This window comes from Mustela nigripes, chromosome 4 (assembly GCF_022355385.1).
Source record: "Mustela nigripes isolate SB6536 chromosome 4, MUSNIG.SB6536, whole genome shotgun sequence".
Classification (NCBI taxonomy): domain Eukaryota; kingdom Metazoa; phylum Chordata; class Mammalia; order Carnivora; family Mustelidae; genus Mustela; species Mustela nigripes.
The window spans coordinates 90,005,198-90,022,475 of record NC_081560.1 but is presented as its reverse complement, the minus strand read 5'-3'; the positions used below and the strand labels follow the sequence as shown (position 1 = coordinate 90,022,475).

The 17,278-nt window shown below is 45.7% G+C and overlaps 1 protein-coding gene across 1 annotated transcript in view; it reads left to right on the top strand.

The window, feature by feature from the left end:
* Positions 1–17,278, top strand: part of LAMB4 (laminin subunit beta 4) — a 90,529-nt gene that overhangs the window by 34,554 nt on the left and 38,697 nt on the right. Inside the window, exons 15-18 of the mRNA XM_059397049.1 lie at positions 7,253–7,438; positions 8,848–8,963; positions 9,773–9,893; positions 17,055–17,232. Coding sequence (XP_059253032.1) covers positions 7,253–7,438; positions 8,848–8,963; positions 9,773–9,893; positions 17,055–17,232 — 601 coding nt within the window. The remainder of the gene's footprint in view (positions 1–7,252; positions 7,439–8,847; positions 8,964–9,772; positions 9,894–17,054; positions 17,233–17,278) is intronic.

Here is a 17,278-nt window from a genome sequence, read left to right as displayed (position 1 = left end):
TCAGGCATTGCATAATTTCTTGTCATTTTAGTAAGGAAAGGTATGGTGCTGAGGAATAGTTCCCCCCTCTTTGGAGGGTAAAGGACATGGGGATATCCCTGGGGCTGGTGCATGGCTGTGCCCTGGAATCTGAGGCCATGGGATGTGGCCAGGGCATCCATCCCGCACTCCACAGGACCCCCTCCAATGGCTTCAGAAGGCCGGAGGAGACCTGAGGATTTTGTAGCCATCCCACTATATTAGCGGAAGTTGGGGGTGCTTGAGACCCAATCATTCATTTGTTCATTCATACCCTGGGATCTTTGCTTACTGAACATTTCCATGTGTGTGTGCACGAGTGCACGTGTTGGAAAGCAAGTGAAATCAGCCACTGGCTGTCTTGTTCATGAGTCTAGCACCTGAGGCAGTTCCTTACAGATAAGAGACCTCCTTGAGGGAATGAAATGCTTGGATCCATAACAAAACTATGTAGACATGAAGCCTGCACTTTAGATTGTTGTTGTAGACATGAGCCATGTACACAAACAGCTAATGGTGGCGGGGTGGAGGGAGCATCAGAGAAGAGGTGCCCATAACGTGATAGGGACTCAGGATTAAAGGGAGCCCCCTCCAGCCGAGAGGAGCATAGAAGGCTTCCTGGCCGGGGCTCTTCCTTCTGGGTCCACGCACACCAATATGGCGGTCTCGCTCTTTCTCTTGTTTCTGTTCCCACACCACATGCCTATGGAGCCTTCTCTGACTCTCTGCACTTCTCATTCTGAGTCCATCTGAAAGAAGAGAGTGGGAAACAGTGACTCCTCCCCTCCCCTGAAATGACCACCTCTGTATGACTGATTTGTAAAACTTCTCCTCATCCCTGAAGACCCAACACAGATCTATCCTCCTCTGACATTGCCTACCATGTCCCGCCATGGGACACAGTTCCCACTGGACACAGTTCCTTGTTTCCGTCTCTGGGGTCCCGTAGATCAGTCATTTTAAAACTGGAAGTTCTGTCTATTAGTAAGTGGGTTATGAAATCAATTGGCTGGGCCAGCTTGGTGCAACAGAAGAATACAAAACAAGGGCCTATTTTTGTGTGAAAATTTTATTTCTGTTTTCTATACATGTGGACATGGGGACTGAGTTGCTGTCTTGGGTTGGGTCCCCCAGAAACAGATATGACAGAGGTTAGGATGTGCATGCATTACTGGGGGACACTCATCAGGAGACGCCTGTAGGGGAGCAAGAGCAGGAAGCTGGGGAGGAGAAAGCAAGGCAAGGACGAGTCTAGGATAGAGTCTAGCCTTGGCCTGGACCCGCGTGAGGTTGGAAGCAGCACAACAGAATTGTCCCCCATTGAGGCCCAAGGGCAGGCGAGTGGTGTCCATCGGTCGGCCGTGGTTGAGGCCATGGTTCAGGCCTGTCAGCGCAGATTCAGATGACCTCTCCGTGGAGGGGGCCCCCATCCAAGGGCAGTTCTCAAGAGGAGGGAGCAGTGCAAGACAGCAGCCAGCAGTCACAGCTGCTGTGGCTTGAGAGGGAGGCCCTGTGAGGGGCAGTGCTCAGATCCCTGAGCAGAGCCCTGTGTTCAGAAAAGAACACTGAAGGTGCTGAAATATCTAGCTTCTTAGTTTCTTCTGAGGTCTTTCTCTCGTGACTTGTTAGTGATTTTTTATTTGCTGTTTAATGTCGTTTGAGGAAAAGAAATACGTAGAAGTTAAATTATTAGCCTGAATTGTACCATTTATCTTTGTGTCGTGCAATGCCAGTTTCCACTGCAAACATGAGAGCATTTGGCTCCTGTGTAGGTCCCGAGATTGCAAGTTTGTGGTCACATATGCATCTCTAGCTTGTTCTTTCCAGAACAATGGTAGGCTGCACAAAACCAGCTCAACTTAGTTTTCATTTCACTTCTCAGTTTGTGTTGTACCAACACTCCCTGCATTCAGCGTGCTGATGAGTAAGGCAGGACTGCGAGATGGGCACCCAGGAGTCACCTTATCTTTTATTCCTTCTAATCATCCTTCCTTGTAGGCTGCTGGCTGATACGGCGAAGCCACATGAATAATGGCTTTCTTCGAATGCCTTTGCCTTCTTTCTGTTTCAAAGCAAGCTCTGGTTGGAACGGAAAGCCTGGCTTCTTGGAGCTGTCAGCACCCTGCTTACTCAGTCATAAATGTAACACATTTGCCTTGTATGCACTCTTAGTCTTACCGAAAACATGCACATAGTAGGTCCACTTGAACGCTATGCTCACTGGCATCGTGTGAGCTCTTTGCAAATGGGAGCAAGCAAGCACATAGTTGGCACATCTCTTCTGCTCAGATGTGCCCTCCATTATCCCAAGAGACTTCCTTCACAAACAAGATAAAATTACGATTTCAAGATGGTGACAGCAGAGCAGGAAACCAAACCCTGGGCCCTTTGGAGCATGGGACCCTCTGCAAGTACACACATTGCATGCCCGTGAAGCCGATCGTGCTCATTTGTTTCTTCCATTAAGTTCCTTCCATGCAAGCATGGGTTCCCCAGGAATTCTCATGGGTCACTGTTCCCAGGAAGATTTACAAAAGGAGACTAGTGGGACAAACTGCAGCCTCAGCTGTGACAGTTGGTCCCAAGGTTGTAACTGATACTCTCTATCTTCCGCCCTTCTTGCCACCCATTCTAGAGTCCCCTCATCCTCAACTAGCACGTCTGTTGGGGTAGGATGACCTAGACCCTCATCCCTCCAGGGTCTGAGCCTCTGGTTTCTATAGTCTCATCAGGCTACACGTAGGGCAGTGCCAAGTGTGTCTTAGTTGGGCCACCTCAGTGCCATGGATATTCCTCACGTCCTGATTATATAACATCAGCCCTTCCAGTGATGGTCGTTTCTTTCCAGGCCTGCTGGCCTACTGGCATGAGGGTCCTGAGTGACTAGGCAGCAGCCGTAGCCTTAAGTTTAGTGGAGTTCTTTGTTCCTACCCAAGAATCGAGACGTCAAGACCTACAGAGCCTAAAGTTGAAAGCATGAGAAGCCCAAATTCCCATGATCACCATCAGTGACAGTGAACTTGGCTACTCCCACTTGATTTCCAAACCCATGTTTTCTGCCTGCTGGGAACACAGCATTACATAAAAGACTTCACTCTAAGGAGTAAACAAACTCCATAAGAATACTATCCTGCCTCGCATGGTGTCATTTCCAAGCTAGCTGAGCTGATGCAGCTTTAAGAGACCCCCATTCCAATCCCATCTGAGATTAGAATCTTCTGGAAGGCTAGGTTTGTGTAGGAGCAGTGGATCTCAAAGTCACAAGGCCAGTGCTATATTTCTTTTGCTGTAAAGTGAGTCCCTTGAGCCGAGGAAGTGTTCTGCTTTCCCTCACTGGTGGTTCAGACACTCTGTGAGCCATCCGGGAGTGGTGCCAAACAAGTGCATAGACTGTGAGATTCCCTATGGGAGACCATGTAACATCACTTTGGACCAAGGGACCCAACTTGATCTTCATGAAGATGAGATGAAGACTCATCTTCACCCAATTATATCCTTTAATATAGGAAATTGCTGTAATATTTTGTGGAATACCAGGATGATTCAAACCCTCTGGGGCTAAACAGAGAATGAACAGCCTTGGGGCAAGACTGAATACACACAACTGCTCACCCCGAGTCAATACAAATTGCTTCTGTTCCTTCTTCTATATGAGAATGGAGAAGAACACATTTTGCATTTGAATAGCTGTATATCATATACGAAGGTGGCGTTTGACTGCTCTGGTAAAGACAAAAGTGGGACTACGCTGGTTAGGTTTGTATTAAGTCTGTAATGAGGATATGATGGGAATCGCCACTGAGTCCTGACAGTGACACTTGGAGGATGCCACTGATTTGCAGTATTGTTTTTTGTTTACTATATTGGCTTGGTGAGGAGAAAGTGGAGGAGGATGGGCACCTCGGAAGATTTTACTTGGCATTTCCCACTATAAGAGCTCTTCTGTTACCTTTCAATTCAAAGAGTCAGTGTCCACTGCTAAGCAGGTCTATGCCAATAACATACTCAGGAATTGGAGGAAATAATCAGTGGGTGGTCCACTAAGTGCAGTAAATCCACTGCAAAAAGAACTTGGGCCAGGACTCCATATATTACCTGACCCTTATAAGCCCCTCTTCTAACAAGGGGACCATGATGGCTGGGTACATGGTTTACACTTGCCTTGGTTTTGAAGAGTCTTTCTTCATGGGGACCTGGCCTCTTTTTGGTCATCAGGTTCTGGATCCAAGAAGTGGCTCAAATCTAGGAACTTGACAAAGCATCATGTCTTTCCATGAGGGCAGCTGACCTCAACTTTTCACTAATTCATACCGGATCACTTCTGATTACATATATAAAGCTTTGTGGTCTGCTCTTCCACCTTGCTCCTATGAATACCATGTTCTGTTAATCATCTGCATAGAAGATTCCTATGGGGCAGGTCCCCTTGTCTCCTACTCTAACCCTTGCTGCCCATTTTCATAATTGTACCCATTGTGCTTTTGAGAGTTAAGACATGCCCTGCCTTTGATAGTTTGTGGTCCTGTCCTTTGCAGTGACACTAAGGAGCTCAGTTCTGTAATGATGAATCCCACCAGCCTACAGAGGATACTCAACACTCAGCTCTTCAGGGATGCTGGTGCCCTACTCACCAGTTCATTGCTTACTGTCCTGATACACAGCACGTTCCCTAGGCCTTCAAGAAACATAATTAATGGGTGTGTTTTCTGGTCTTGTATTTTAGATCCATTCTAGCATGACTGCATGACTTACTGACTGTGAGCCTAGTATCCCTTCTTCCAGAGCCTGCTAAAGCTCTTCTAGAACCTCTGCTTCCCTTCCTGAGAGTCACAGCTTTTGCCAAGCTTCCAAGAGCTGCTCCAGCAATATATTGGATCACTCTCTCAAGGCCCCAGGGCTCTTGCCAGGCTAATTAAATCCTACATTACTAGTGACCCCAAGTCCACATACTGTCTTTATCCAGTTTCATATTCCGCTTCCCTGCTCTAACAACCTCAGGATCCATAGCCAGCCATTCTTTCCCAGTTGCTACTGGTGTATGTTAGCCAGTCCCTCTCAGACATCCAGCCCTTTCCCAGTCAGATCATGCTGAAACTTGACCCTAATGCTCAGGCAGGTGGTCAGGAGGGGTAATATAGGCAGGTCCGGGGGAAGGTGCACATTTTCTTCCAAGGCACCTGCATCATTTGAGGTGTCTACATTGTCCTCAAATATGGCTGGGGTGGAGTGGAGGGACTCTATTTTCCAGTAAGGGTGAGTGGATTATTTCTATAGTCAGAGGGTGTTCAGGAGAACCTCAGGGTTCAAGGTTCTCGTGTGCTTCACCCGTGTCTTAAAAGCCCTCTTCTTCCCTGTGAGGGGCCTGACTTCAGCATAGGTGACTTACCGAGAATTCAGGCTTTTCTGCAGTTCTGCAAGTCCTACAGCGAAGTCCTGTGCTTGGTCTTCAGCTCTTCCTGCCACCTAACTAAAGGAGAGGAGTCTTTAAAGACCTCCAAGGAGGTGGGCCCTCTGATCCTCACACTAGGCTTTGAATTAGTGAATGACTGCCCTGAACCCGTCATCTTCTCTCATCCAAGCATCAGCGGCATTCAACAACTACCTCCTATTGCTGCAGTCCACAGTCCTTATAATTACTGCTCCCTTATATCTCTCAGTGCCAGAAATATCCAGTGGGTGCCCCGCTTCCCCCTTTCTCTTGTCCCAAGTTCTCCACAGGTGACAGCTTTAGTAATTGCTCTGCTAACCACGTTCCAGGGATCATCATACAAGTTACACACTGGGGTCCTCATCACCAGCTGACCCAAAAACCATCCTCCTCCCAAAGTGCATCTAGGAGCCTGCTTCTGGGTAAAAAGTCAGGCACCGACTGTCTTGGGTCAAGTGCCCTAGAGACAGAGCCGAAGCCTGGATTCAGGTGCATATGATTTATTAAGGAAGTGCTATTCAGGAAAACTCCAGAAGAGGAAGACAGAAACAAGGGTGAAAAAGTAAGATGTGGTCTCAGGTAAAACAAACTTTGGATTGATCCACGAAGGAGCTCAGAAGCATAAACCGTGGACAGAGTTGTCCTCGGCTTTTTATAGCCTTGTATTAAGAAGCCATTGGTTGTGAGCTACCCTGGGAGCAGGGATGGAGGTGGGCTTGGGGAGGAGGTATAGGAGGCCAGTTCTCCGGAGAAGGAGGCAGCTGTGAACTCTTAGAAGCCACACACAGAGCAACTCATGGGTGGGTGCTCCAACCAGGGAAAGGGGATCCCCGAGGGACACCTACAGGGTCTATGGCGAGGGTATACAGATATGTTACATGTATCTGTTCATTGAAAGCTCACCTGGCCGATATGGTTTCTTAATTACATTTCGGTCTCCAATGCCAGATTCTAAACTCTTCCACATCAAGGACTCTGTCCTATTCATATTCGTGTTCCTAACCCAGGGATTGGCGTTGAATTGTTACTGAATAAGCCTTTATCAGACAAAAAGGAGTTTGGGGTAGATCACAGAACAACTTGAACTCCAGACGAAGTAATCTGGGTGTGACTCCGTTGGCGGTTGGAAAGAGTGTGAAACACTTATTGGCAGGGGTGGTGATGAGGGCAGAAAGCCACAAGAGGCAGAGTTCCGGTAGAGGCTGCAAGCCTGGGGAGGCAGAGGCGAAGTCATTAAAGTATTATCTACAGGATCCAGATGGCCCCAGGCTGACAGCCAGGATAGAGACCATCAGGGATTCTAATCAATCAAGTGTGTTACAAGTTTTATACTTCTATGCCTCCAAGCAGATAGAGGAGCATGTCTTATATTTGCATGGAAGAGATATCCAATAAACAAAAGCCATGTGGGTTTTCTCAGCATCATGAATAATTAGGAAAAGCCCATGAAGTAAGCATGGGAATATTTTCTTTCCTTCCATATTTTGGCGAGAGTCCCATAGTCATATCTGAGAAAATCCAAGGTCATCAGTGTGGAATTTGTTCAGTTCATTAGCACGTGGGGTACTTAAGCTTAAAGTGATTTCCAGTGACATTGCTTTCAAATCAATCATTCCATATGGTAACATATGCTGCTGATTCAGCAAGTTATCCTCAGCTGCCTTCTGGACCTGGCTGGAATAATTTATCCTTGACTCAGATGTATCATATACACATCAGGAAATATGTGCTTTTTTTTTTTTCCCCCCTGAGCTCTTCCAGGACTCGACTGTAGGCAAAGCTGTGTGCATTCCTCTTCAATTTTAGGGCTCAGTGACTTTTGGCCAGGTGCCTGCCTTTCACGTGGTTTTCCGAGAACCAGTTCCTGGAACCCCTGTTACGTGGACTGGACCTGGATTTGCCAGCGTTCTCCCTGGGGCCGGCTTGAGATTTGTCGTCAGCAACATTTCCTTGCCCATGGACTTCACCATCGCCCTTTGCTACGAGCCTCAGGTATCCGGCTGCTTCTTCAGGGGTAAGAGGCTGACTGAAGTACATTCTGGAGCTACAAGTTTCCATCCCGGTCTTGCTAGATAGGGTCAACAGAAAATGATTTGCAAAAAGTCGAACATCTGGAGAGCATTAGAAATCAAAGAGTTTCCTAAAAATATTAAAACAACACAGTAAGCCAGAGGCACACATGCTTTATTCCATGGAGAGAAGCTGAAGTTGACGCTACGTATCTCAGGTGCAAGATCTAGGGAAGCGGGGATGGCATGTTTGTGTAAGAACAATAAAAAACTAAAATAACACGAATTCTGCCCTCCTGGGACTTTTTCCTTAAAATTTTCTAAAGCTTCAGTAAGCTAACCTGTGTGCAGAGATTCAGGTTCATGCAGAAGAGACATTTATTTTGGACTTGGACTTGACCCTGAAACAAGAGAAGAGCTAACGGCAGGCTGCTCCTCTTGCCACCTCCCCCTGCCTGTTGAGAAAGATCTAAGACAGAACAGAAACCAAACCAGAAAAACACTCCATCTAGAGCAGTGGCCCCGAACTTTTTCTCTGCATAATCTTTTCTTTGATAGTCAGAAGCCCCACAGACCATTTCCCCTGAAAAATGCTTTATGAGACTGGAATGGTCTCAGAAACCCCAGGGTTCCTCGAGGGACCTCGTTCTGGAAACTCTCATGGTGTTGTATGACCAGAGCGGCTGATCCACTTTGAAACTCTTGATATGACACAAATCTCTATGGCTCCCTTCTAAATGATAGCCAAGGAGTTTCAGTGAACTTGGACCTACACAGTAGGATGAGTCATTAAAAATGTGGTATATATTTTTTAATTTTTCCATTAAGAAGACACATCTCTGGCATCTTTAAAAAGCATTTCCAAATTGCATGGCTTTCAGAGTATAGTGAATTAGCATATGCTATAAATACATATATGCATATTTAGACGACACCTATAGATAGATTTAGCCATATAATAAGCAAATATTACATAACAAAATCTGTGTAATGATACATTTATATAATAATATTTCTGCAGTAACATGAAAAAAGGGATACAAGCTTTTGTGAAGGATTCCAGATTTCCACTTTTGTTCTGTGATCCAGGGACAGGGTGTGGTAATTGAATCTTTGGGAGACAGATGTTAAAAACAAGGCCCATCAGGAGCACCAGGGCTTTTCCAGCCCAGGAACTAGAGCTACGACCAGAAAAAATATTCCTGGGTCTACCTGGGTCACCATTCCGACCCCAGCAAGCGAGAGCAGAGAATGAGCCTCTCAGACTCTGCTCCCAAATTCCATTTTCCAAGAGGGCTGGGGGTTGTGGGTTCAAGTCCAAGGGCTACCCATGAGGTGTGTTTTGTGTGTGCATCTTCACAAGGGCGTGCTTTTTATGTCCTTCCTGTCTAGCCTGCAGCCGACTGGACTGTCCAGGTCCTGGTTAAGCCCCTTGGAGGGAGCAAGCACTGTCCACGCAAGAGTCCACGGCCACGGCCTTTGTCTTTCCCTTTACCGGCGGCTTCCAGGTATGCTCGGGACCTGTCCTCAAACATGGAAGGTTTCTTAGAATTTTGTTCCTTTATCAGTAATTTGTATCGAAGACCTAAGCAGAAGAAGTAAAGGAGACGGTGACATTTATTGCTTGCTGTGGACTACACTAAGCTTCACATTTAAGATCATATTTTATCTTGCTAACAACTCACTAAGGAGACTTTCTCTTCATTGGGTGAGGAGGCAATTGAGAATGAGACTTCTTGGAGACCAGCCCCAGTCTTGGAGCTAACATACTGCAGAACCAGGATTCTAGCCCTGAGCTCCTCATTCTCAGTCTAGAACTTTCCTTTCCCGTTCACCAAACGGCCTGCAGAGGTGAGAAATTAATATGCTACAAGAGTAAGAATCAAATATTCAGCTGGTATTCCCAACAGCTGAGAGTCTATAAGGTTAAAAAAAAAAAAAAAGAAAGAAAAAAGCTACTAATTTTGCATCAAAGATTTGTGGCAAAATAAAACAAGAGACCCTGTTGAGATTAGCATGGTAGGTAGAATAAAGGACATTTGTTCTGTCTGTCCTTTTCCCAGAGTAGTCGCGACAACCCATGGCTGGTAGTCCCTAAGATTTGCTATTTGGCACAATCCTATGCAAGAGCCACACAGAGAATCTGAGAGTGAATTTGCTCTCCCCCCAACCCACCGGAGCTGGTCTAGACCCGGCCTCTGCCCCCACCGTCAAACCCACTTCAGCGCAGGTTGGAACACCACCAAATACCCTGGCCACTTAGGTTATATAATTGTACTTTTGTCACTGAATTGTTGCTTTATTTCTCTTCCTACAGAATCGTGCTGCTGCCCACAACCATCTGTTTAGAACCAGATGTACAATATTCCATAGATGTCCATTTTTCCCGGCCTTTGGAAGGAGGGCCCCACGCTCAGTCCCACATCCTGGTTGACTCAGTAAGTATCACGGAGCGAGGGAAGGCACCGCCTTCCAAGCTGAGCCCTGTTATCATTCGACTTTTAGACTCCCTGGTGACCTGTTTCTTTAGAAGTATAAATGGGTTTGTGCCGTTAGAAAAATCACTGATTCTCTGTAAACGTCACCTAATACCAACGGCACACCTTACCGAACAGGGCTCATCGGCAACGGTTCGAAGGTTTTACTTACTCTGTTTTCTAGTCTTCACAACTGCGTGAGCAAGGTGCTGTCATTGTCCCCATTTTACAGATGACAGAACAGAAGCACAGGGTCACAGGGCCAGTGAGTGAGGAGGCTGCCATCAGAGCCAGACTCTCTGGTGCCAGAGCCCCCGCTCTGGGCCACGACAGCGTCCTGGCATGGCAGAAAGTTTGGGGAGAAATTCTACCACTTGAATTGTCAGTACCTTGTAAGTTCTGCTCTGGACCTCCTGCTTGTGTAGTGTTGTGACCAGAGCACTCGTGCAAGTCCATAGACAGATACTTTTTTAGTTCCCATTATATCCTAAGCATTTTCTTATAGTCCTTATGTCGTCTTCTTTATTTTCTTTTAAAGATTTTATTATTTATTTGACAGAGAGAGAGACAGCGAGAGAGAGAGCACAAGCAGGGGCAGTGGGAAAGGGAGGAGCAGGCTTCCCGCGAGCGGGGGATGCAGGGCTCCATCCCAGGACCCCGGGATCATGACCTGAGCTGAGGCAGACACTTAATGACTGAGCCACGCAGGCGCCCATATGTTGTCTTCTTATCCTTTTTAGGAGCAGTGCATAGTATTTCCTCAAATGACTTCTTTCAACCTCCTTCTCCATAGAGTTGGGCCACCGATATTCCTTTTAAACCTTTCACTCTGTACACAACTTCAGGCCCAGGCTTTGGCCTGGGCAGAGTTTGGGCACTGAGGAAATTTAAGCCTTCATTTACCAGTATCTATACCCTATGCCTCAAGGTTTATGGCTCTCGAAATAGCCTGTCAAATTAATTTCTGGAAAGTATTCTCCAATTAATTCTCACGATCGTTAGAAATATGTGAAAGGATCGTGTTCATTCCACCTTCAGCAGAATCGTATAGAATGGTGTGGGCTTCTTTAAAAGTAATTTTGTGAGTAAAAATCAGAATCATTTCTTACAACTGCATTTTAAAATATTTGTGAGAGGGCCGCCTGACAGACTCCGTCCGTGAAGCGTCTGCCCTCAGCTCAGGTCATGATCCCAGGGTCCTGGGGTCTGGTTGGCATTGGGTTCCCTGCTTGGCACGGAGTCTTCTTCTCCCTCTCCCTCTGCCTCTCACCCCTGCTTGTGTTCCCTCTCTCTCTTTCTCTTTATCAAAATAAATAATAAATAAATAAAATATTTTAAAAAATATTTGTGAGGGTCTTCTGATATCATGATTTAATTGCCACATTACTGCCCTACAAAGTTTTATTTGAATGCAGCTATGGCCAGTTGTTTAAAGATTTATTTATATGGGGGGGGGGGCAGAGGGAGAAGGGGAGGGAGGGGGAATGAATCCAAGCAGACTCTGTGCTCAGCACGGAGCCTGACTAGGGGCTCCATCTCACATCTCGGAGATCATGACCTGAGCCGGATCCAAGAGTCAGACGCTTAACCCACTGAGTCCCCCAGGCACCCCTGGTAAGTTGTTTATATATTACCTACAGCAGATTTCAAGCTACAAAGACAGAGCTGAGTACTTGCCACAGACGCCTTATGACCCACAAAGCCACAAAGCCAAAAATATTTACTGTCTAGCATTTTATAGGAAGCTTGACAATCCCCTGTTTAAGTAGTTGTATGTACGTATTTCATGAATTGTGTCTTCAAAGTTTAATTTTTAACCATTGAACATTTTAAATTTATAACCTGGAACTTCGCTGTTTCATCATCTACGATGGAACTCGGTATGAAGCAGGTGTATCTTGTATTCTAGAAATCAGGTATTGTAACATCTAAAATAAAAAAAACAAGAAACCCCTGCCATTTATAAGATTATTTTACCAGAGATAGAATTGCAAGATTTAGAAAACAGGGAGGGAAGGAAGGAGGAAGAACGGGGGAGGGAGGAAGGGGGAGAGAAGAAACAAGACACCAAGTTAGATTTGAATATTGTATAAATATGCCCAAAATATTGCCATCAAATACTGTCTGAGACCTACTAAAAAATTATTCATTGCTTCTGTGAAATTCAGTTTCACCTGGGTGATTTGTATTTTAACTGGCAACCTTAGCCAAGGATGGTCTAAATCCTGCTCCTGGAAGGCCTTGGTTCTACCAGGTAAAGGGAGAAAGGAAGTAAAAAGTAGAAACAAACTCTTGAATGAGAGTTTAAACTACTGTGATTTCCCTACCCATGGAAGTTCTGTTCTCTGCCCAGGAAGTTTGAAGAGACCTGCATTCACAGACCAACACATGAGTTACAAAGAAAGAAAATCAAATCCAACAGATTTAATTTAGGGGAAAAGGCTAAAAGTTGGGAACCCAAGCAGAGTAGAGAAAGGAAAAGGAAAGAGAAAAATGAAGGAATTCATACATCATGAAGAGATTTTATTATTATGATAGTCATGAAACTCAATAAGAGCCAAGATACTCCTCATCTTAAACCTATATCCTGAATATTTCTGATTTTGTAAATTTTGGTTTATGACTTGATGCTGCGTTTCATGCATCCTTGCGAATTATCCATTCACCACCCATTCGTGGAGCCTACGTGGGCTGATACTGTGCTGGTGCCTGGGGTGCAAGCTTTGGTCCCCTTCCTCAAATAATTCTCAGCCTGATGCAGAAGACAGATGTGTAAATAAAATCATTGCAGTGATATCTGACAGATACATAATACAAATGGGTAATTTGAAATTACCTGAAAAATACTTCCATTTGATCAGTTTTCAAGCTTACAAATAGCTACAAAAACCATGAAACCTGAATGAAATTTAGGAAAGCAGCCTGATCTTGGCAAAGTATCAGAACCTCAGAAGAGAGGCTAGATCCCTCATTCGGGTCAGATTCCCCAGAAGCCAAAACTGAGATAGGGACTTGGGTCCACCTGATTTGTTGAGGGTATGCTTGTGGGAGAAGAGGTCCAGGGGACCGGGGAAGGAACAGAGCGAGGATGTGATTTGCACTGAAGCGTAGCTGATCCCACAGGGAGCTTGGGAGCATAATTGTACCAAGGAGCCAGTTGCCCCGAGAGGCAAAGTGGCGGGCCCGTGTGCCCAAATCATCCACCCCCCCAACCCCCCAGTGAGTGCATTCACTTCTGGAAAAGTTGGCTGAGTCCCCGGAAAGAGGGACAGCTGTGAGCAAAGAACAGCCAATGCCATAGCAGCTGGCAAACGGGAAGATCTGGGCAGGGCACCTACAGTGTCCCTTCGAACCCCTGACCCTGGATGCCCAGTGGGAGAAAGCCAATGCACATTTTCTGATTACAGACTAAAGCAGTTATTTCTACCCCACTGATTTTGCTGCTCTGGGAAGAGGCTTGGCTGCCTGAGCCCTGGCACTTTCCAAGTTCATTCTTCTCCTGCAGCCAGATTAACATTGATATCTAAGACTAGGACACATTTCCAAGAAGTCCCAGTGAAAGCTTTGGTCAACCCTGGAGGCTCCTTCTGCAGAGATGGCTTTTGTTCGGCAAACAGAGTGAGACAGCTACAAATTTCCTTCCCGATTGCATGATATGTGCTTCCATGAAAATGTATTTAGAGTCAAAAGTATATTGGCCATTCTAGAATATAAAACCACTGTTCTTTTAAACCATGGGATGGACTCCACTTGGTCAACAAAATCTTTAGAAGTTTCTAGAAGAAGTGAGTCATGACATTACAAAATCCTATAGCTTCACAGGGACTCTTATCATCTGAGCCATCTGCTTGGTGCCAGGACTGGCCCCCTCAAAACTGCCTCAGACCAGCAACTATAGATAACATACCCCTGGTTGGCTCCCCTCAACCCCAACCCTAGCCTGTCCAGCTTCCTTCTGCATCTCTCTTCACTTGGTGTGTGTTTGGAGAACCGTCATTTTAGTATCAACTTGAAGAGACCACACTAGACAGGTATATATGCTTCTTTATTGAGCAAATATGTATGAAGTAGCTACTGTGAATTAGACACTGCGGCAGGCGCAGGTGAAGACAAGCACCTTCCCCGACATGCGGGGACATAGGGAATGGCAACGTGGTCTGAGAGCTTCTGGAAGCCATGACGGGTCACTGGACAGAAAAGCTGGGGATGCCTCGAGCGGTGATCCCCAGCATCCCCTGACTCAACCACCTCTTTCAATTGCAGATATTTTGCAATATCCTTTACCGATTTGAAATGCAATTCACAAGCATCATAGCCTACCTGCTCACATACCTTCCAAAGCATGTCAGTGTCATGCACAAATACAAAGAGACATAAAAGGAAAGTAATTTATAGAGAAACATTATGTACTTCAATATGTTTGTGCACTGGCAGGAATACACCACAGACCCATGAGACAGGGACAGGCTCACAGGTGTAGAATGACTCAGTGTGACACAGACAGGAAAGCAGGTGTGTTGCAAACATGTTTTTAAAACATAGACTAAGACGTTCAGCTCGTAATTACAAGCAAAGACGTCTCCTTCATGGATGTTCGGTGGAGCATTCGAAAGCTGTAGGAGACTGGGCTGATTTTCCTTTGTGTCAAAACATCTGGGATTTCTGATCCCCACCCACTAAAAGCCAGTAACACACCTCAACCGATGGCCGTGACAACCAAAACTACCCCTTGGAATTTCCAAAATGCCCCTTAGGGGACGGCCCCTCCCATATTGAGAACCACTGAGCCAGGAGGTTGGAGGGGCGGGGGTAAGAGAAAGAAGCCACTGAAGGTTTGAAGGAGGGGTTATCTGAACAAACTGCCTTTTAAGGAATCATCGTAACTACAGGGTAGAAAATTGATGGGGGAAGGGGAACAAGAGTGGAAGATGAGACATCTGTCGGGCTGCCATCATGGTAAACTGCATGGTCTCAGAGCAGTGACAGGGGGACGAAGAAAGATAAATGCACCCCAGACACATTTAAGAGTTTATGTGGACCAGGCTCGTGATTGATTTGTTGTAAGGGCGAGGAGATGAGGTGGGTAGGCAGTGTTGATGATGAAAAAGTCAGTATCAAAGATGACCTTCTTCAGTTTTCTACACTGAGTAGCTTGGGAGATGCTGGCACTGTTTCCTGCCAACAGGCACAGAAAGGAAAGCAGGTGGCAGGTGCATTGGTTTGCAGTGCTGTGGGGTGACCAGTAAGCTTGTCTGAGCAGATCTGGTGCCCGCAATTGAGCTGTGGGCAGGAGACCTAGATTGAGATATCAGCAATCTGTATCGACGGTAATGGAAGGCACGCCATTATCAAGGTCACCTAGAATGGGGGGGTGGGGTAAGGAGGGGGCCGATGGGAGAACACTGAGGGATGGGGGGAAGGAGAGGTGTGGCACTGGCCAGAAGAGTAAATGTGGGAGGAGGCAGGGAGGATTCCAAGGAAACAATGTTTCAAAAGATTTGGGCATCCAGGAGTCAAAGGGCAGAGATGGAGGCAGGGGCAGAAGGAGATCAAGGAGGTGATTTTAGAGATGGGAGAGATTTCAGCACATTTAAGTGCCAGTTGAAAGGAAGAGATTAAAGAAAGCATAATCCACAGAAAAGTTTCCTGAGGGCAAAGGGGATGGTGGCAGACATCTCCTCCACTGGGACACGTCTTCGTGGGTGCTGAAGGGACGGGGGCAGTGGTGGGGGGGCCAGTACCTGAGTGCCAGGAGTCTGGGAGGCAGGAAGTGGGAGGCTCCCTTTCCTTTGTGAAGGCAGAAGAGGAAGAGGCAGTGAGCGGCCCCTCCGGGAGTGCAGAGAGAATGAAGATAGAGGTTTGAGGAGTGGAGACACTGTGAAATGGGCATCTAAGGCTGAGAGTCCACCACTGGTGTGTCAGACAGCAAAGGGAGAGGGACCAGGGGTGTGGATGGGTGCTGGAGCGGGGGTGGTTGAAAGGGGGTTGAAGCAAAGGACTATGGGAACGAGGTTCAGTATGGACAAAACAAGAAGGTCAGGGGAATCTATCTGGGTCACCTGGTTCACTCTTCTAACTAGAACTGCTGAATTAAATCTTAATTTCAGTTGTGACCAACTTGGTATGATCGATTCTCTTACATTAGCATGTTCTCCACTGTATCAGCCATGCCACTGAAAAACATTTAAAGTGGCCATAGGTTATAACATGGGTAAAATCTTCTCAAGAAATATAACTGTATGGTTTTTCTTCACATAGGTATCAAACTATAGATGATCCCTCTTTGAGAATAAGCCTGGAACAATGCATTTGTCTTTCTAATAGGTGTATGCGCTAAGCCAACAATTCACAAAATGCATCTGAGTTGTATTGAATTTGTGGGATGTTAGTGTTACTTGAGTACAGAACAAAGTAGTTAAATAAGCATGGAAGCACTGAGGTGTTTTGTTTTGTTTTTTTTTAGTTTTATTTATTTATTTGACAGTGAGAGAGAGAGATCACAAGTAGGCAGAGTAGCAGGCAGAGGGAGAGGGGGAAGCAGGCTTCCCGCTGAGCAGAGAGGATGATGCAGGACTCGATCCCAGGACCCTGAGATCATGACCCAAGCCGAAGGCAAAGGCTTAACCCACTGAGCCATGGAAGCATGGAGTTTAAAAGTATCTTTCTTGTAGGACTTCTCAGAGCTTTAGTATGTTAATCTATACTGTGACTCTCCAAGAGGCAGATAGTTTGATGTAGGACACTATTGTTCATATGTAATTGAAAAGGACAAAACATTTAAAAGGAGAGTTTTGTGGAATTAGAGTTCCACAATAATACAATGGAATGCGCTAAGCCATAATTTCTGAATTTATCACAAATAGCCTAGTTTAAAGTCTTTGAAATCTAAGACAAATTTATGAACAAGCTAAAAAATATAATAAGGAAGGTAAAAAGAAAAAAGTCTTATTTTCTTTGTCTCAAGTCAATAAATGTAAATATTTAAAGATTTCTTAAACACAATAAAAATCTTAAAATCTTCAGTTGTAAGCATTTTCTCATAGGTCTAATTGTTTATACAAGTAGAATCTTAAACGGGAGACGGTTATGAACCTCAGACTTCTTTTTGTATTATTTCAAAAGCTTGTTCTGATTCCCCAAATCAATTCACTGGAGAATTTCTGCAGCAAGCAAGACTTAGATGAATATCAGCTACACAGCTGTGTTGAAATTGCCTCGAAGACGGGACCCCAGGTGCTCCCTGATGTGTGTGAAAGGCTGATAGTCAGCATGTCCGCCAGGCTGCACAACGGGGCAGTAGGTGAGTGGTGGCCCAATGGGCTCTACTGACACACAGCTTTTTAGAA